General features: G+C 39.3%; 2 protein-coding genes and 1 pseudogene across 12 annotated transcripts in view; 2 read left to right on the top strand and 1 right to left on the bottom strand.

The window, feature by feature from the left end:
• nvd (neverland) overlaps nucleotides 1-21,547 on the top strand; it is a 2,324,292-nt gene that overhangs the window by 1,630,118 nt on the left and 672,627 nt on the right. The gene's annotated exons all lie outside the window — the stretch shown is intronic.
• LOC137240991 (ubiquitin carboxyl-terminal hydrolase isozyme L5-like) overlaps nucleotides 1-21,547 on the bottom strand; it is a 90,329-nt pseudogene that overhangs the window by 34,212 nt on the left and 34,570 nt on the right.
• On the top strand, nucleotides 3,875-5,664 carry LOC137238794 (uncharacterized). The gene is made up of 3 exons (XM_067763818.1): nucleotides 3,875-4,018; nucleotides 4,499-5,247; nucleotides 5,298-5,664. Exons 1-3 carry the CDS (start codon nucleotides 3,875-3,877, stop codon nucleotides 5,662-5,664), a joined length of 1,260 nt encoding a protein of 419 aa, XP_067619919.1.

Below are 21,547 nucleotides of genomic sequence, written 5' to 3'. Positions count from 1 at the left end.
ATACATTAGAACGGTGGAAAAACTTCACCCAACATTATGGTGAAATCGATAATATAAGGATACCGCGGTGGGTAAATTTTTCACCGGAAGACGACATAGAAATCCACGGCTTCTGTGACGCTTCCGAGAAAGCATATGCTGCAGCGGTATACATGCGCGTAAAAAGAGACGATCAGGTGTTCATACACTTACTCTTAGCAAAAACCAGAGTAGCTCCAGTGAAGACCATCTCCCTACCACGTCTAGAACTCTGCGGCGCCGTGCTGCTCGCAGAAATGATGGAATCAATATTACGTAATATTCATTTGGGACCAGTAAAATTTCACCTCTGGACGGATTCAACCATCGTACTCGCATGGATAACCAAGCCGCCCTGTACTTGGTCAACCTTCGTCGCACATAGAATCACCAAGATCCATGGTCGGTAACAAGGACTGGTTTCACGTTGACTCGGAATCTAACCCAGCGGATTTAGGAAGCAGAGGACTACTAGCGTCAGATTTGGTCAACAATTCGTTGTGGTGGCAGGGACCATCTTGGTTGCAAGAGGACAACATCCAATGGCCAGTACAGGAAACGGACTACCGTACATCATATGAGGAGAAGAAAGTCAAAGCACAGTCGTATGCCGTCACACAGGCTGAACAAGAAGATATACTCGATCGTTTTTCAGACTTGCCACGAGCTCTAAGAGTCCTATCCTACGTTAGGAGATTTATAAAAAGGACACATCCTAAAACTAAAACAGTATTCCACGAAAAGTCGTGCATAATCTCAGCCGATGAGATTAAGGCACCGTCTCAAGCACTAATAAAAGTATGTCAGAAAATATCCTACGGTACAGAATACTTGCAATTAAAAAATAGGGAACCTATTGATCGGAAGAGTGAAATCCTGTCACTCAACCCATACATCGACAAAGATGATATTATCAGAACAGGGGGCGTCTAGGGGCCTCAAAAGACATGTCGTACAACGAGCGTCATCCGATCATCTTGCCTTACAATTGCAGGCTGTCTCGCCTTGCAGTCATGATGATTCATTATGATTCCCTTCATGGCGAGAACCAGCTCATGCTCCGCCTTATTCGAACCCAGTATTGGATTCCGAAGGTCAAGACAATGATCAGAGCCATCATCCACAATTGCAAAACCTGCATTATTCACCGGAAGCAGGCGCAGTCCCAACTTATGGGTACCCTTCCCTGCGAACGCAGTACTTTTACTCGCGCGTTCACCAATACCGGGGTAGATTTCGCGGGGCCTTTCGACATCAAAAGCTACCGCGGTAGGGGATGTCGACTGTCCAAAGGCTACGTATGCCTATTTGTTTGTTTCTCCACTAAGGCCATCCACCTAGAGGCCACTAGTGACCTGAGCACCCCATGCTTCCTCGCAGCTTTTTCGCGTTTTATCGCGAGAAGAGGATGTCCGAAAAACATCTACTCCGACAATGGTACGACCTTTGTCGGAGCTTCCAGATCTCTACGATCGGAATTCAAAGCCTTCCTGGCAGAAAGCCGAGACAAAACAGTCTCCAGGTATAGCCATCAAGCATCAACTTGGCATTTTATTCCCGCCGGCGCTCCACATATGGGCGGCCTGTGGGAAGCGGGAGTGAAGAGCTTCAAAAGCCACTTCAAAAAGGTCGCTTCTCTCCATAAATATACCCTGGGGGAGTTCCAAACCCTTTTGTGCCGGATCGAGGCATGCCTAAATTCACGGCCTCTCAGCTCGGCGTCCAATGACCCAACGGACCTGGAGCCACTAACCCCAGGACATTTCCTCACGGGCAGCCATCTTCTGGCGCCGCCAGAACCGGATGCGAACGAAAGTCCTGCCTCCATGATAAATAGATGGCAGAAGCTCAAGGCCCTCCATCAAACCTTCTGCCGGCGATGGAAAACCGAATATTTATCCGAACTTCAAAAGCGTGTGAAGTGGAAACACCCCAAGCAAAATATACAAGTGGGAGATCTCGTTGTCCTTAAAGAGGACAACTTATCTTCCAACGAATGGAGGTTAGGTAGAGTCGTCAACGTACACCCCGGCGAAGATAACCGAGTACGTGTAGTCGACCTCATAACCGAGAAGGGTCAAGTCAGACGACCTTTGGTCAAACTGATCCTTCTCCCTACGGAGATCGATTGTGAGAGGACCACGGGCTCCTCTTAACAATCCCTCCTTTACTCCCCATCCCTCGTTTCAAAAAATCAACCCTAACCTAACGCAGATCCTCTATCTGCCACAGAACCCAAAGGGACTCAGCCCATTATACCCTTAAGCTTACAAAGCAAACCCAAATTCACTCGCTCACCCAGAGCGAGGACACTAGAAACCATCCCACTTACTCGTTCTCCCATAACGAGGATACCAGAAAAGCTCTCACGCAGATCCCCCATCTGCCACACAATAATTATGTTTAATATTCAAAATCAAACCCCAAGTCACTCGCTCACCCCGAGCGATGACATCAGAACCCTTACGCAAATCCGTTGTCTGCCACAGAACTTGAATGCACTCGGCCAACAGGAATTTGTCAAAATTTCCCGAGTCAAGATTTGTCACAAAGCCGCCCCAGATTAGAGTTCGATTGAAGAGCGCTTCATCTCGGAATGCTTTTCATTAACCTTTTCTTACGACCAAATGCATTGCACTTATGCTCATATTGGGAGGTTTGCCAACAAATTTGCATTTTGAATAAAATTCTAACATATGACATTCTTCAAACAATTTCTGAAAGAATGATCAGACCCACCTAACTCTTTATCAATTGATGAAGTATTGACCAGAAAGGTTCATTTGATACTACCTCACGAGCGCCGAATATATTCAAATAAGTATATACATAATATCCCAAAGATCAACAGATTCCCCCAAATCTTTAAGTGAAGGTGAAGGTTCCGAACATACGGAAGGAATAAGTTCACATGCTCAATGGGTACAGTTCGTTACATAGGACAACTGTAAGTGGAACGATCCACTAGTCGAGTTTTGACGTCGCACGATGAATTTGAATTGTTTTAGGTTTCGTATGTTCATAGGTTGACGAAAGTGCATGATTATTTGGGGGCCGCACTTTCCATAACGCCTAGACTCAACCACACTAATAGATCATGGCGTAGTTACTAAATTCATGAATAAATCAACAAAAAAGGTCACAACAGAATTGAGAAGGAATAAAAGAAATACGTTAAAAATAATCCAAACTCTTGCATTAACACTCAACAAGAACATAATTGAAAGCATTTGCAATTGCATTGGTACTAAATTTGCCTTGATCATGAACATTATAAACGTTTTTAAATTGTGGTTGTTTCTTGTTTGTTTGAGTGCGTGGGATTGTGTTTCTTATATTTTCAACACACATTATTGAGGTCTAAGGTGTGAGCAAGGTATTTCATATTGATGAGCTTAAACTAACATGAAAAGATAAATTTTAAAATTAGACCGAATCACGCGCACACAAACACGAATATGCATGCGTAATACATATTGCCTGTGTAGTACGTATATCCGTACATAAAACACATAATGTGATACCAATTATCAATAAATCTAATTAGTGACAGAAGCCAGCACAGTTACTTCTAGCAAATTCCCAGTAATAGAATTAACTGATTTTATGGTTTCGACTGTATTAGCAACATTAACTGAATTACCGAGGAGTGAACTTGGTATTCCCATATTAATGCTACTACCCATATTCTCTGTAATCGGTATTGGTATTGTACTATTAGTACCCATAATACAACGACTCAATGCTGCATCATGACTTCGCATATGGGCATTCAAACCCCCGTTTGCGCAAAGGCTATACCACCGACTTTACATTCATGTTTACGATTCTTAGAACGTAACGTTATGTATACGCAATGACTTTGTACGCTGAAACGTTGACCCACATTGATCGTGTGCGAACGGTCTTTCAGGCCGATGTGTTACCGCATGTACATTCAAATCGTGGAAACTATAAAAACGATTTGCCGCAAACATCACATTTTGCGGGCCGTTCACCGGTGTGTCGGTGCATATGTGCCTTATAGCCGCCATGATCACGGCAACATTTTCCCACACATCTCGCCTATGACGGGAATGGGCTCATAGTGTTAGTAGAACTTTGCTCAGCAACCAAACTGGGTAGCCTTATCAGAAACCGGGACCTATGCTAAACAATAACTCCGCCCTTGGGGTAAAGACTAGCAGCTTTGTAGGACTTGTGCTACTGGCCGCTTTTAGATCTAGAGTTTCGCTGGAGTCTTAGTCCGGCACGACAACCAAACGTGATCGGTCGTTCTCTCCTGCAACCCGGGGAATACTATATCTGCTATCATTGAGCAGGTCTAATTTAAAACCATGTCGCGCCAGAAGTCCGTACCCAGTCAGAACACCGAAAATCTTATTTTAATTTGCTTAAAAATACATTTAATAAATAAATTCATCACAATTTTTTCGCAATGCACTTTCACATCACCACATCAATCATTATTATATTGTAGCATATTAATCGTATTTTTACACAAGGCATACCCATAAGTCCTTGTCTGAAGGTATTTCAGTATCGTTTCGACGGCACTGACTGGTTCGGTTTGCTATCCATACGTAATCCGAATCCTAGCGTAGCACTACAAATCAAAGTTACGCCCTCCATGCGCGGCAAACCTACGACTAATTATCTTGGTGAAATTGAATTATTATCGCGTGGTCAAATACAAATTGATGCACCGGTCGTCTACAAAATCAAATTCCCTAAAACTCATTTTCCACCCAAGTTACTGCAAGTGACTGCGAACAACGGTATTATTTGTGTGGGTCAAGCAGATCAAGGCATATTCTTGACACAAATTCAGCTGGAACATACTAGAAAATTTACATTCATCGATGATGATGAGCCGTCCGGCATACTTCCGGAACACACATCATTTCCCGCTACACTAAAAGCTGGTGGTGAGGATGTTGGTGAAACCGACTTTCCGTCGTCGATCGATACAAAATTTACTGCAGTGCAAATGCCAGTTAGAAAAGTGGAAATTAAACCCAAACGTCAAGCACTACAGGACATTTGCGGCAAAATAGACAAACTCCTACGTTCACGAAAATCATCGTCACAGCTAACCGCTTCAGTGCCAACAAATGCGAAAGCATCAGAGCTACATAGTAGAGAACATACAGCAGATGGCAAAATCCATATATTCGCCTCGTCCTCAGGCGGCACACGCACTAAAGTCAACAATAAAGACACAAACCCGCCTCATCCACCACAACAACACCTGACACACCAAAAAGTTCAACAAGCAGTGGATCTCCTGGATCTGCACCTATTTCCTATGCACATATGGCCGCCTCAGCAGCTGTTGATCGTTGGCCCAATATTGATGCGGCAGTCAACAAAGACAGTACCAGCAACACAACCGCAAATGGAAGTGTAGCCTTAAATGTTTCCTCGACAAGCGCTTCGGAACCACAATCACAACAACAGCAAACAAACAATCCGGAAATTGCAAGCTGCTCAGTATCGAACGCTAATAGCACTGCATCATCCCATACCTCATCGACGAATCCTATAGCTAAAGTTAATAAAACCGAGAAGAATGCCAATAAGCCCGATTTCCCAGAGTTAGTTGCAATTAATACAATGAATGCAACAATTACTGATGTCACCTAAAACATTGTTCACGTTGGAACAACAACGTAACGAAATGATTCCTCATATTGTTACATTATTACAAAAGCAGGTACGTGGGTGGACTGCTCGTCGTAGTTATAAAAAAAAAAAAAAAAGATTCGGCACTTGCCATCATTAAAGCTTATAAAACATACAAATTACTCTCCCTTGTCCTTGAGCTCGCTCAACATTTTCGTAACGCAAAAGTATGAGAGATTATGGAAGAAACATTCAGTGACCGCGTCCACCATTGGCTGCACGGAAAACAGAGCCTCAATTAGGACGAATATTTAATAATTGACGGGCTTATATGATACTTCGAAAGTACCCACGATCTGAATGGCCGCAACTACGCTTACAAATCACGGCTACAACTGCTCGGTGCCGTACTTCCTCAAAATGCTTACGGAGATGACTCCTTAAGCCCCTAGTCGGTGTTGGCTCATCAATCAGATGTCTGTTGGGATGTCCAAGTTTCTGGGTATTCAACAGGAAATGTTTGGTGAGCATCTCATTTCTCCCCCTGATGGGGAGTATTCTCGCCTCATTATGTAGATGGCGTTCTGGGGACACAAGAAGACAGCCCGTGGCAGTTCTAGGAGCAGGGTTTTGGCAGGCCTGTAGCTTCTTCCAGTGGGTAGTTTTTAGGCTTGGCGACCATATAGGGGACGCGTAGCATGTAATCAGCTGGTCAATTGCTTTGTATGTGGTAATGAGCGTTTCTTTGTCTTTTCCCCAGGTACTGCCAGCAAGGAATTTGAGGATTTTATTACGGCTCCGGATTTTCGGTACAATTGCGGCTGCATGCTCACCAAAATGTAGATCCTGATCAAACATCACACCCAAGATTTTGGAGTGTAGCACAGTCGGTAGCGTTGTGCCATCGACGTGGATGTTCAAAATGGTCGACATTTGGGACGTCCATGTTGTAAATAAGGTGCCGGAGGAATTAGTCGGTGATAATGCCTAGTTTCGCGAGGCGAAAAAACTTGAGAGATCAGGGAGGCAGCCGTTTATTCTGTTGCAAAGCTCATCGATCTGTGGGCCTCGGCCTGTGGCCATTATTGTGCAGTCATCGGCGTAGGAAACGATAGTAACTCCTTCTGGTGGCGAAGGTAGCTTTGATATGTAGAAGTTAAACAAAAGTGGGGATAGGACACCACCCTGTGGCACCCCTTGTTTAATTCTTCTTGGTTTTGATGTTTCATTTCTAAATTGCACCGATGCCTGCCGACCACCCAGATAATTTGCGGTCCACCTTTTAAGACATGGGGGAAGGGTAGACCCTTCCAGGTCTTACAGTAACGTGCCATGGTTGACCGTACCAAAAGCTTTTGATAGGTCTAGCGCAACGAGTACTGTTCTGTGGTGGGGTTTTTGATTTAAACCGCAATTTATCTGGGTACTGATGGCGTTTAGCGCGGTGGTGGTGCTATGGAGTTTTCTGAAGCCATGCTGAAGTAGCGGAGCAAAATGGCTTCAATCGTCTTGGCTACTGGCGATAGGAGAGATATCGCGCGATATGATTCTCCTATGTTAGCTGGTTCCCAGGCTTTAGTAGCGGGACCACCTTGGCCATTTTTAATTTTTCGGGCATGGCGGATGCCATCCTCAACCTCTTTGACGGTGATGGTAATTGGTGACGCGCTGAATTTATGTTTATGTGCGTGTCTGTTGGCCCTCCGTCTATCTTTGTCGACCGTAGAATGCAATATATATTGTCGGCAGAAAGAGCTCGCGCATCTTTTCGCATCCGGCAGCATTTTATCGCCAAAGGCGATGGAAACTTTGTCATTGTGCCTAGACGGATTCGGTAGGGACTTTACGGTGGACAAAAGTTTACCCACACCGGCAGAGAGGTTACAACCGCTTAGGACCTCCTCCCATTTCGTCCGCTTGTGTTCATCCACACGCAATCTGATGCGTTGGTTTATATCCCTTATTTGGGAGTCGCCGCGATCGAGCTGTCTTATAAGGTCACGTCCTCTCGCTAAACTTGCGGCCTCCGCCGGGAAGTGGGGCCGAATTTCAGCAGTTCTACCGGCGGGAATGAAACGAGCCGAAGCGGATTCAATGACCTTGCGGAAAGTACGCTCCCTTTGGCGGGCATCTGTCGGAATAAGGAAGGCAGCAAAGCGGTTGTCTGTTAAGGATTTGTATTCGTCCCACTTTCCTTTTTTAAAGTTTAGGAAAGTGAGTTTTTTTGTGACGATGAAGTCGGCGGGAGCCCCGAGCGAAATAAGTATAGGCAGGTGGTCGGATGCCAATGCTAACATCGGCTTCCAGTTCACGCAGTTTACGAGTTCTGCGCTCACGATTGAAATATCCGGTGAACTGTGAGAGCTTCCTACCATACGTGTGGGGGCGTCTCCATTTATTGTGCAGAACGTCGTTTCTTCTATTTGATCCGCCAACATCTCACCCATACTGTCCGCCCGCAAGTTTGACTGCCATAGACGTGATGGCCAATCGCCTAAGATAATGCGATTGTTGCCAGTGAGTAAGGCGCTGATATTAGGGTGGTATCCACTGGGGCAACAGGTGACAAGAGGAATATAGATGTTGATGATTTCTAGGTTTGCATCGATTGACCGGACAGATAAGCCTTGACGTTCTAAGACACTGTCCCTGCGGCCGATGTCGGGATCAAATATGTGATATTGCACAGAGTGGTGTATGATAAACGCGAGGCCGCATCCATTTCCACTCTCGCGATCTTTTCTCATTATACCCAGAACAGGTTTGCAGAGCAGATCTTGCTGTGAGTTTAGTCTCTTGAATCGCAGCAATGCGGATGTTGTGCTGCTTCAAGAAATCGACTATCTCCGTGATCTTCCCAGTTAATCCATTACAGTTTAACTGCAGAATTCTGAAGTGCAAAGGGGGAGAAGTCATCACTCTGGGAGTAAGTGACGGGTGACTACGCCTGGGTTGTGGAAGGCTAGGACGCAACTGCTGCTGTGGCCCTGGGACTGGACGTCCTTGGGTAAGCATTGGGGTACCAGGTGTATTCGGGTATGCGGCCTGGCAACATGGCGCAATGAAACCCGTCGGGGGGTTGCCGTCGCGGAGACCAGAACATCTAGTGGCACCGTCCATGGCAGGAGCTGCATTGGGCGGATGTCGCAAACATATATATTCTTTGCTGGCAAACGGTGCAAAGGGAGGTAGGGACTAATACTCTGTTTCCCTGACCTGCTTCCGAAAAAGAGGGGGGGGGGGGGGAGACGGGGCAGGGGCTGATGCTCGGCATTGCTCCCGACTCTACTACGGAGATTGTAGGTATGAATGGGAGCAGCCGCACTTGTTGTGGCTTGCTGTGCAGCGGGGCTGCTGGAAGATAGTCATGATGTTTATCGTCATGATATTTATGAAGAACTAGCTGACCCCGCCAAACTTCGTTTTGCCCAAAATATATTGTTTTAATGAAATAATTTCGAGACTTCTAGTTTTGGTTAGAAATGTGTGATTGCTAATAACTTACGTTATAAATTTATTAAAATTATGATTTGAATTAAATTCACAACGTTAAGGATATTTGTTTCAGAAAATAAAAAAAAATTAATATTGTATCATTGAATTCTATTCATCTTATTGCACCCTATAAAAAGGGCAGAGTAATTAGTGTGCTCAATTCAAAGCTGCACGATACGCAACATTTTTAGTTTTCTGATCTGGAGTGTAAATAAAAAGTGTTGATGGTTTCCCAACTCGGGAACACGCTACATATAGTTGGCCGTCTGAAAAGCATGGTATCTCTAAATTTATGCCACAGATTTGCAACGACTGTCCTTGTGACTTGTTCGTGGTCATCGCATATGCAAGTTTCACTGCAAACTGAATGCATTCCTCTCCCTTGAACGGTCTTTTTAAAAGCTTTGCCATTATCAAATTGCTCATAAGCTTGGTTACAATCAATCTTGTTCCATTACACAGTTTTGGTGCATGCAGATTACGAAGCATAATAACTACACATCCAGCCAGCTTTGAAACGCAAATGATGAGGGGCCATTCCAGGCAAATCTAAAGAGTTTAAAAATTCTGTAAGATAATTTAATATATCCTCCTCATTATCAATTCGATCGATTGATTTGTAAGATTGTAATTCTCCCGGAATTTGGTTTTGGATCGTCCAGTTTAACTCATTAACATCACTATTTTTGGCTGCTAAAATTGCGCGTTCACTCGGCCAAGTTAGGTTAAGATAGTTTTCATCAAAATGTAGATTAATAAGAGGGAGCATTGTAGAGTCGTTCAGTCGCCACAAATTGGGACGGCTGCGACTCTGGATTAAAAAAGTCATAAGCCTGGCCATTCGCGCAATTTTATTGATGTAAATTGCATGGCGCCAGCGCCAATACCGAGGCCAGCTCAATGACTCCAAGCGATTTTTTGACGCTACACAGTAGTGAGTGCGTAGTACATTTCACTTGCGCTATTGAGTGGAACGATTTTTGTTTGACAGGCACGAGTTTGGTGTTATTGTCGGTACTGGCAATGATGACACTGAGCTGATGACGGTAGCGCTGGTAGTTTAGCTTTTGAATCAGAGGAAGAATTGATAAACCATGTAAATTAATGGCTTTGGCTATTATTGGCTGTGACTTTGAACCAAATAAATCTTGCGTACATAACAAACGTAGTCATTTTTGATTTTTATATTTTAGATTTAATGCACAATCAATATGGGTGTGTTTGAGCAGCCAAATAATAACAGTAGTATTGCTAAAGTGCTGCTTACTTGATGGAATGTCGCTAATTTCCTAGCGATGATCAATAGATTGTCAACATTTCGTTCAACGAACGCGCTCAAATTTTGCTGAAGAACGTTATGTGCTGTCACAAGGCGTAACACTGCTGCAGCTCGAACACACCCTATATCGATCAAATAAGAAACAATCAGACAAATTAGCTTTTCCTACAAATCGCTAGGCTGAGATATTTAATTGTTGATTTAACTTAAGCTGTTATGCCAATGTTTTTCAGCCAGCTTATTTTCAAATAGGTTATTTTTCCAAAGGCAAAATAAATTACGGAGTTATATAGCCTTAAAAAAACGGACAGAATGCAAAAGGTATGGTGAGTTCCTCTTACAGCCGTCCTACAATTTCCACAAAGTTTTTGAACTCTACAATGCGCCATCTTATGTTTAAAGAGTATTTGCTGCTAGTCATATCTACGAATATTATAGCATGAACGGGCGACATCTGTAATCGAGAGTTGCTGCTATTCAACACTCTGCGTAATACGCGAGCATGGGATTCACCACGTGGAAGAAAATTTTCTCATATAAAATAGCATGGTTAATCCCATACCCGCGAAGTAATCATTGTTTACTATATAGTTTGGCAGCTTAAATTGAGGTTATGTTGCGAATAGAGTGGAATGCACTCGAATTCAGTGAAAGAAGGCACTCGAATGGAATGGAATGAAGAACAGTAGGAAGAGCATAGTTGCATTGGATTAATATTCCTTCAATCATTGTATCAATATTTATTTATTTATTAAGTCTATGAACACGTGTTCTTACAGACTATCAATGAAAAAACTATACTGCATATTATTAACAAAATTCTTACAGACTACTAACAATTTTTATACAATTAAAAAACAGACTACAATTAAGAAATACAAAAGGTTAACAAGTCAATGAAAAACTAGCACTTACAGACTAATATAAAAGTATAGTTTACTAAAAGACACACTTTAAAAAATTAATAAAAACATTCGTCGACAAAGTGAAATCAAGCTCGATAAAATATGAGATCTTATTAAATTCACTCATAGCGCGGGTAACTGGGGCATTTCTCGCATAATAAGTTCTATTATTAATGCCACAGAAATAGTAAAAGCTTCTCAGTCCTCTTCTTGGAACATTAAAATTAATTTTCTCAAGAAGAGCAGCAGAATCTGTATCCCCATGGATGATGCAATATAAAAGGTCAAAGAAAGAATAGACCTTCTCGCTACTAAAGTTTTAAGATTTAAAAGAAGTAAACGTGCACAATATGAGGGAAGATGCTAGTAATATTAAAGATAAATTTAGAAAAAATAATTAAATACTTGTGTATAAGCAAACATTTTCTTTCAATTACTGCAATTAGGTTGCCCTAGATGCTATATATTCCAAAATTATAACATTTTATGTCTGTTTAAAAATTGAACTTGAATTTCCCTAAAGATTTCCGTAATATGGCCATTAGTGAAGTTTGGGTGTGTGTACTAATTTTGAGCGATCAGCTGTTAGTTGCGCTACTTGGTAAAGTTTACAATGGAAGTAATGGCATGAAATATTGCTTGATAGCATGTTTTGAACTTTCATGTTACTTCTAGTGACCCAGCGGTATAAAAAATACTCTTTACGAATGGCCTTATCAACAGCTTTCATTTGATATCCATATTGCATAAACACATTCTAGTGGTAGCCGGGTCCGCGTTGGGCTATAACTCGAGACCCTAGTTATCCAGAGGTTTGAAAATTGTTCTGCAGTAAAGCACCCATCAACAGCTTTCATTTGATTTCCATATTGTATAAACACATTCTAGTGGTACCCGGGTCCACGTTTTGGTCTCAAGACCCTAGCCTTCCAACGGTATGAAATATAGCCTGTAGCCTATTCGGGTAGCTAGATAATATACCTAAAAAATTTTATAAAAGTCGGTCCAGTAGTTTTCAAGTTTTAAGCAGAACATACACTCACCACGATTCATTTATATATATATATAAAGTAATGCCTGGTAAAATATTTTCCTAAGTCAATCTTATCCTCAACAATTTGGTTGATTGTATCTATATTGCTACGAATTTTATATCCTTTGGGGAATTGAAAGCGAGCGCGACATGTCTTTTGCAAATTTATTTAGCGCTTAATATTTTGTAACGAATTTGCTGCAAATCCTCTTATTTGCCCTTTTGCTAGGTTCGTATCGCTAAACTGTTGAATAAATAACTCCAATGTTGAATAATGGAAAAATGGCCTTTATTAAAATACTTCACAATAACACTCAAACTGTGCAACGAATAGCTTAAATGAAACTGGCTTTCAAAATAATACTGCTATTGCTCGCTAGATATCGTCGTAGTCGTTACTGCTTAATAACTCAAATCAAACTGAATTACAGCGCCTCTACATCTGTCGCCTTTTATACTCTTTCGTTTCCTCGTTCGCATTTTCTAGAATCTACTAGCATTGTCCATGAGCTCTCAAACTTCTAAGCTATAACTAAAATTGCACAATTTTATACATTTTCTAGGCGCATCCAGAATCTACTAGTCCAGTAACTCTCAAACTTCTCAGCTGTAACTACAATTGCACAATTTTATAGTTTTTCTCATTGCATACTTATAGGAGTATCTCAGATATATGCATGTGTTAGTGCATTGACTCTCCGCTGCTCATATACGTACATGGTACATATATGTAGACTCAGTTATTGTTTCGTTTATGTAGATATATAATGATTGAATTATTGATGTGCATTCACGTCACTGCTTAGCATCGGCTTAGAGACGGCAGCACTCCGTAGTTTTGCTAATATTCGTAACACTGCCCTCCACCTAAGTCTGATCGTCCCGATTAGACAAATCTCTCGATTTAACCGCTGCTAGCCTCTCCAAATGAACCACTTTAATTTTGGTTCGTGGTTTGCCAATGGTTTGTATGCGGTACACTACATCGTTGATCCGTTTTACAACTTTGTATGGGCCTTCCCAGTTACACTGCATTTTCGGGGACAAACCTTTTTTTCGTTGTGGGTTGTATAGCAGCACCAAATCTCCTTCCCGAAACCCTTCCGAATTAATTGCTTTATCGTACCTCGCTTTCATCTTGTCACTCATAATCTTTGCTCGTTGCCTTACCAGATCGTGAATCTCTCTCAGCTGTTCTTCCAAGACACCAGTGGATTTCTTGACATTCCTCTCCGCATCGGCATCTATCTCATACTTCAAATCAGCTGGCAGTCGAAGGTCATTGCCAAAAATTACCTTTGCGGGAGTTTGGCCCGTTGTGTCATGTACTGCCGTTCGGTAGGCCATCAAGAATAATGATATGTGTGTATCCCAGTCCTTATGGTACTTGTCTACTACTTTCCTTAAATGCTCATCCAATGTTCTATTGAAGCGTTCCACCATACCATCGGACTGAGGATGCAATGCAGTTGTCCGTGTTTTTCGAATGCCCAACTTCTTGCACATTTCTTGGAACACAGCTGATTCAAAATTCCTGCCTTGGTCAGAATGTAACTCCATTGGTACACCATACCTTGCAACCCATTAGTTTTTAACCACTTCTGCTACTGTTTCTGCTTCTTGGTTTGGTATTGGGTATACCTCTGGCCATTTACTGAAATAATCCATAACCACCAGTACGTATTTGTTTCCGCGGTTGCTAGTAGGAAATGGACCTGCGACATCTATGGCGATCCTTTCAAATGGTGCACCTGAAATATACTGCTTCAATCTTCGATGTTATTCGTGTCTCTTGGGATTCCATCTGTGATGACATATACGTTTTCTGTTCTTCTAGTTGAGATGACATATACGTTTTCTGTCCTTCTAGTTGAGATGACATATACGTTTTCTGTTCTTCTAGTTGGGATGACATTGTCGATGTTTGAGCAGATATTGCAGCCAAAATCATGTTCAAGTCTGTGCACGTAACTGTCTGCGATGTTTCGTTTTTCTCTTCAATTTTTGTTGTTGTCTTGTCCCCATCAGGATAAAATACATACTCGTCCACATCAATTCCTTCTGCTTCCATTGCCTCTCGTAGCCGTGCCTGAAGTTCGAGTTTAACGCCGCTTGTATTCAATCCACGGCTCTCCAACTCCTTCTTCAGTTTCTGGATCTTCAATTCACTGAACTTTGCCATGTCCTTGTTTTCCTCCGGAATTTATTCAACAATTCCTCTTCTGACACCAATTGTAACGAATTTGCTGCAAATCCTCTTATTTGCCCTTTTGCTAGGTTCGTATCGCTAAACTGTTGAATAAATAACTCCAATATTGAATAATGGAAAAATGGCCTTTATTAAAATACTTCACAATAACACTCAAACTGTGCAACGAACAGCTTAATAACCAAACTGATAGCTTAAATGAAACTGACTTTCAAAATAATACTGCTATTGGTCGCTAGATATCGTCGTAGTCGTAACTGCTTGACAACTCAAATCAAACTGAATTACAGCACCTCTACATCTGTCGCCTTTTATACTCTTTGGTTTCCTCGTTCGCATTTTCTAGAATCTACTAACATTGTCCATGAGCTCTCAAACTTCTAAGCTATAACTAAAATTGCACAATTTTATACATCTTCTAGCCGCTTCCAGAATCTACTAGTCCAGTAGCTCTCAAACTTCTCAGCTGTAACTACAATTGCACAATTTTATAATTTTTCTCATTGCATACTTATAGGAGTATCTCAGATATATGCATGTGTTAGTGCATTGACTCTCCGCTGCTCGTATACGTACATGGTACATATATGTAGACGCAGTTATTGTTTCGTTTATGTAGATACATAATGATCGAATTATTGATGTGCATTCACGTCACTGCTTCGCATCGGCTTAGAGACGGCAGCACTCCTTAGTTTTGCTAATATTCGTAACAATATTATAACGTTCTCTTTGTGACTTTTACTTTCTTCATTCTTGTTGTTATTATTGGCTGGTTTATTCTGATCTTTTAGTGCTTTGCATGCTTCCACCGACATAATTTTTTAACAAAGCATTATTTTGTGAAAAATTATTGTTTTATGGGGGATGTGGTCTAAATCATCTACCTTGACAGCCTCCGTAGCTGTTATTTTGATAACTTTCATAGCAACTACTGTGGTATCTAATATGAATTTTGCTATTGCTTCATGAATTTCTTTGATTTGTTCAAAGATATCAGGAGCATTCAAAAAAATTATGCAAATTCTTGGTTTGTCTTCGAATTTGGACAGTGCTGATGAAGCTGTCTCAATAAATTCTACTGTTGATTGAGACATTTTTAGGGTTACAATGTAAAGGATTACTTTTAATTGTTTGCTGCTCTTCCTCAAAATCAGATTGAGTTTTAAATAATAAGGTACTAAAATGGATATTTATATCTTATTCAAATGTAGTTTTAGATACGCCCTTGAATGCTTTTCAACTGTCTATATTTATGTTTCATATAATTTTTGAGTATCGTAGTTATTGCAATGATCAACAGCAAGAATACGCAAATCAGAACTGCTAACCAAACATCTGGAATGTTTGGAATATTTTTCGTACCTACTTCAACTGGTGGCACATATTTAACTATTCCGTTCTCTGATTTTTCAGAGTTTTCTTTTCCTATCTCATATTCAGCTATTGCTATCATAATGCCTTTTGCCAATTGTTTCCATCGAGACATTTGGAAATTTCCTTTAATAAAATTTCTTTGTTTTTATTCCTTGGTCTTTTATTGAATCTAGGTGTTCTATTTTAACATTATAAAAATTATTATTTAAAAAAAAAAATTTCTAAAATTTTTAATTTTCTTAAAAAATTTGTTTTACGTTTATATTTTTACATTTCTAATTTACTTACAATTTTTCTTAAAAAAAATTTAAAATTTTTTTTTTTAAATTATCAATAGTTAAGTATAGTTTATTTATTCTTATTTAATTAATTTTACGAAATGTTGTTTAAAATTAATTTCTTTGCTATTTTTATTTCTATGCCATTTTCTTTTCTATGCCACTTTGGGCTTCAAACTTTTTTCTCTTTTTAGGCTGAGTTTGTGCAATTTTTTAAAGCTGGCATCAAACTCTTCTTTTGTTATTTGTGTCATCGGAAAAACAACGTTCTTAATTTGTCCTAAACATTTTATTTTTATGTAAATTTATGAGGTTTATTTATTTAAAAAAAAATGTGTTAATTCTGGCAAAACTCAAAGATTTCTGCTTTTGGTTGAGCAACTGTGAGGTTTCCAAATTATTTCTAAATTTAATATTAATCTAAATACTTATTTGCTGCCAGTCATGTTGCCAGTCAGAATATTGGTCGTCCCGATGATATTCCACTCCTTTTTTTATGCTTGCTGGCAGTCATTCGTCCATATCCCTAGTAATTACCATTGCCAATTGTCCAAATTCTTCATTGCTTAATTTTCGCTGAGTGTACCAAATAAATACCTAAGTTCTGCTAATAATATGAAGTCGCTTGCATCCTTGTCAAAATGTCACAAAGCCTCAAAATTGCTCGAAGAGTAAGTGAAAATACTTCGAAAATTCGATTCTGGAAGATTTTAACCAATTGCCCGCAAACATTCATCAATTTAAGTCAATTTAATTTTGCCATCCCTATACCTTTTCTTTTGGCACCGGTTTGTGGCCATTAGTTTTTGACTTAAAAAAAAATTTGGCAGGATATTTATCCAGCAGGATCTTTTAGCAGTTTGCTTTTTTACTAGCACTTTTGCTCTTTTTCGATCTATTGGCAGGATCGCCATGTAATTGAAATGAAATTGGTTTAGTTGGATGTTAGAACAACATTGTTTTTTTGGAAAATTCTTTCCCTTTTATGCAAAATTTCTTATTGGAAAAACCTATTTACACTAATACTTACAACCTAAATATACATAATTTCATATGTATGTGCAAGTCAGCATATGGTATGCATTGCAATAACCTATATAGATACAAATGTACATATATATGTGTGCACTGGGTTCGTCGGTCAACGTGACGAATTGACAAACGTAAACAAATGTGAATCATATGTGCAATTATGCATAAATACTAGAGCTCTGCATGAATGCATTCAAACGCCCTTATGAGTGGACTATATATTTTTCTTGTAGTGAAGTACATGGTTTCGTTTTCGTTTGAATGCTATCATGTACGAACTCACACCGAATGGAATAACGATCGTGTAGTGTAGCATTTGTCTGAGATGCGGGTGTGTTTCAGACAATGTATTCGAACTGTATGATCAGTTGTATACAACCTCTACACGAGTATTGCAGTGAAAACAGTTGTATACAACTGAACAATTGTAGCAAATGTTTGAAAATCCTAATTTGAATGTAGGCAGAAAGACGTTACAGTAGTAACTACATTCCAATTAGCAAACAGTAAAAAACGAAAAAACATGTATGTAAAGGCACTTTTTAATAACATAAAGGTGTGAACGTAACAAACTTAAATTATTCATTTAGTGTATAAACACAAACCATAAATTCAATTGGTATAGAACACCAAGGATATCATTACAAAACTTTTTGCTGCATTTAAGGGCTTAGTGCAAATGAGATACATATGTACATATAAACAATAACTTCATATATAAAAGTAAAAACCAAACACTATTTTAATCTGACCGACTGTTAATAAAATTGGAGTGAAGAAACATTATCTTGTTAAAATGAGTTGGTCTGGAGCCAATAACACTGCTTTTTTTGGGAAAGTACGTTTTTAGCTGAAGAGAATGTCCTTTCGGATGGAGCGCTACTTGCAGGAGTAGCCAGTACCTGACAACTTACTTTAAATATAAGTGGGAATTGGGTCTTGTGCTCATCCCACCACTGTAAAACGTCGAAACCATCGTAATATGACACGTTAATATTTTCGTATCGATGGAGTTCATTCAATATATTGTCTTCAGGCTGCGTCATTATGTGTGGAGCTTGAAGGAAAGCTTGTAGAAGCTCGGCTTCGCGCGATGTGCATGCTGGGTTTAAAGAATCGTTTTGATTTTCACTATTATTTATGTGCATTTCCATCAATTTTTTTATTTCATTGTTAATAAATTTTTTTCATATTAGCTGGTGGATAAAGGAATAAGGCAATTTTGTGGAATACTGATAAATTACTTTCCACCACCATTTCTAATTTAGTGAGTAGTTCTGCCTTAAAACCTTTAATTATTTCCAAACCCTCTCATTCTGTGAACATGCATTTTTCAAATGCAAGAGGTGAACGGTAGTCAAATGAAGTGTTACATAAGACGATCCTTCCAACTTTTCTGAAGTTTCTGTGAAAATTGTAAGTATGTTTGCTAGTTCATTCACAATACTCAAATTTATATTACTAATTAAATTAATCTTATTTTTTTCTGTCAAAATATTGGTAATTTCTATCCAGTTTTTTGCTACTGAATCCAGTAAATAATACATTGTGTTCCAGCGTGTGTGAGAAAAGCTCTTCAAAGAGGTATTCAGGATAGAAATACAACCACATTTTTTGAAATATTTCACTAGTCTGGTGCATTTACTACATATTTGTGATACTTGCGGCTGCTCATTAATTGATTTCTCAATAGTATTAAGCAACAAATGGTTGAAACAATTTATGTGATTATTTTGTCGAAACGCTGCTAACATATTTGGTCCCCCGTCTGTAACAACAATGACAGGCTCGTTCAGTTCGCAATCAAAAATGTTCAGCAATTCGCTTATTTTATTTCTTATGTTCATATCTGGAAATTATATTTCTTACAGTCTCTTCTGTGTAACTTTCTACTAGAATATTTTATTTACAAAAAAAAAAAAACAAAATACTTACATGTGCAAGGTTCACCCTTCATCGATTTTATACCTAGCAGCTTATTTTGTAATCGTCCTTCTCTTACGTAGTGCATCGTTAAGCAAACAAATGAAGTGTGATAGTAGTCATCTGTCCAAATGTCTGACGTGAGACTATATCCAATATCTTTTACGTTTTTTATTTCCGTCTTAAGGTTTTCAAACTGTATTTTATACAAACGAGTGATATTTCTCGAAATCGTCGTCGGATGAGGTAGTAATGCTTCCAAATTAACATTTGCTCCAAATTTCGCACCTACCTCTATTAAAAACTCCGCAAAATTTTTTAAACCGAAGTCTTCAACTATTCCGAAAAGTCGGCAATTTTGCACACTCCATTCGGTAATTTTCTCTGTACACTTTTTTTTTGTTTCCACATCTGTTTCAATTTTCTCTTCCGGAGTCGAACCACACTTTTTTGAATTTATATAGGATTTGTGCTTTACTAAATTTGAGGTGCTATTATTTTTAAAAGTAAATATTGAATAACAGTTTCTACATGCTACGAGACTGTCTATTTCCCCACCCGTATCATTCATTATTTTCCCGAAACTTTCCCAAACCTTGCTTCGCCCTCTTTTGTCATTTATTTTATAGCAACCACTCAAAATCTTTTGCTTAAGTGTATTTCGATCGAATTGGTTATTGATTTCCATTTCATTCTATAAGATATTTCATCAAAATATAACAGTTTAGTAAGAAAAATTGGCTATATTTTGTAACATAAATTTAACTTACCATTTCTATACGGGCTTAACAAGTTATACTTGAGCAAACAAACAAGCAAAACAAAAAGTACTAGTGTACACGTGGTAAACGAGTTGGCACCCGAGTTCTTACACGACAGTACAAACACGAGTAAAACTGAACGAATGGAAATGGTTGCGCCTGAAAATGAGTTCGAGTAGTGTTGCAACACTAAATTAAAGTTGTGTTGTATTGACACAACTAACTCATTCTCAAATGTGCATACATAGTACAGTGGTGGAAAACTAAAAGTACAACTGTATACACTTGTACGATTACATTTATGCAGCGCTCTAATAAATACATGCTGAGCTCAATTGGCTATTTTGGGTATTAATATTTGGCTACATATGAGTATGTATGTATTGAATGCAGTGAAAGTAGAACGAATTCCAAGACATGCTACACTAGGCGTATTAATGGAACGCAGGCTCGATTTTAAATTACATATTGAATTTTGTGTAAATAAGGCTAAAGTTACATTGGCGTTTGTCAAACGATGGTCCAAGGAATTTAACGACTATTACGTTACTAAACTCTCTTTACATCATTCGTGAGGCCCATATTGGAGTATGCTTCTGTAATCAGGAGCCCACGTTATCTGGTTCATTATGGAATCGGTTCAAAAACAGTTTTCGCTTTTTGCTTTGAGACACTTACCATGGGATACGTCGCGGAATCTTCCGCGCTACAGCAGCTGGTTGAAACTTTTACAGTTGCCTTCGTTACAGAGCCGTAGAGAAATGCTTGGTGCCTTATTTATTGTAAAACTTATTAGAGGGACTGTTTCTATACCCTTCTTGCTCGGCGAAATTCAGTTCAATGTTCCTAGACTTGTTTCAACTGCTGCGCATAATTATTTGCAAATCAAACTTTGAAATGCATGAACCGCTTCGTAGCCTATTACAGGATTTCAATAAACATTATAAAAACGTAGACCTTTGCAACTCGATATTCGGAATTAAAAAATATCTGCTGACTATATTAAATACGTAGTTTAAAACTATTGCGTCACAACCAGGGGCGGATACAGGTCTCCAGATGAGGGGGGGACGATCATGGCCGAAAGCTCAAAATCCATTTTTGCCATGGAAGTCAGTAATATAAATTAATGATTAACTTCAGAACACCATTTTGACATAATTACAAATAAACGTATCGAATTTATCTTTAAGCACTCAAATTAGCTCAACTAATTGAAAGAATTCGAACAAAAAACAATCAAGAAATGATTTTGTACAGCTCACTTGTGGCTTTAACTAAGTGGAGTTATTTTGAATCTATATCTATTGCAGCAATCAAAAAAGGAAAAAAAGAGATGAATAATTTGACTTCAGACCCCATTCTTGGAAACGAATGAACTTTTGTTTACAACGAATGAACTTTTGTTTACAATTGAATGAACAAACAGCTCATTTCGAGCCCCATTCCTGGAAACGAATTGAGAGAGAATAAAAGTTTCATATCAGGTCATCAGTGGCTCTGATATTGCATAAATGAAACGACATATTAGGTGTGTTCCGGAACTTTTATAAAAAAAAATGAAGTTGGTTGGTGATATGAAGAATTTTTGTTTACAATTGAATGAACAGAC

Source organism: Eurosta solidaginis, chromosome 1 (genome assembly GCF_040869045.1).
Source record: "Eurosta solidaginis isolate ZX-2024a chromosome 1, ASM4086904v1, whole genome shotgun sequence".
In the NCBI taxonomy this organism is placed as follows: Eukaryota; Metazoa; Arthropoda; class Insecta; order Diptera; family Tephritidae; genus Eurosta; species Eurosta solidaginis.
The sequence above is the reverse complement of the archived record's forward strand: the minus strand, read 5'-3'. Positions and strand labels throughout refer to the sequence as shown.

Excerpts from the sequence above, each read along its gene's own strand:
- LOC137238794 (XM_067763818.1), top strand. The coding sequence starts at position 3,875 with ATGACTTTGTACGCTGAAACGTTGACCCACATTGATCGTGTGCGAACG. Across the intron at positions 4,019-4,498 it reads ATTTTGCGGGCCGTTCACCG|CATATTAATCGTATTTTTAC; the intron begins GTGTGTCGGTGC and ends ATTATATTGTAG. Across the intron at positions 5,248-5,297 it reads AACAATAAAGACACAAACCC|TGGATCTCCTGGATCTGCAC; the intron begins GCCTCATCCACC and ends TTCAACAAGCAG.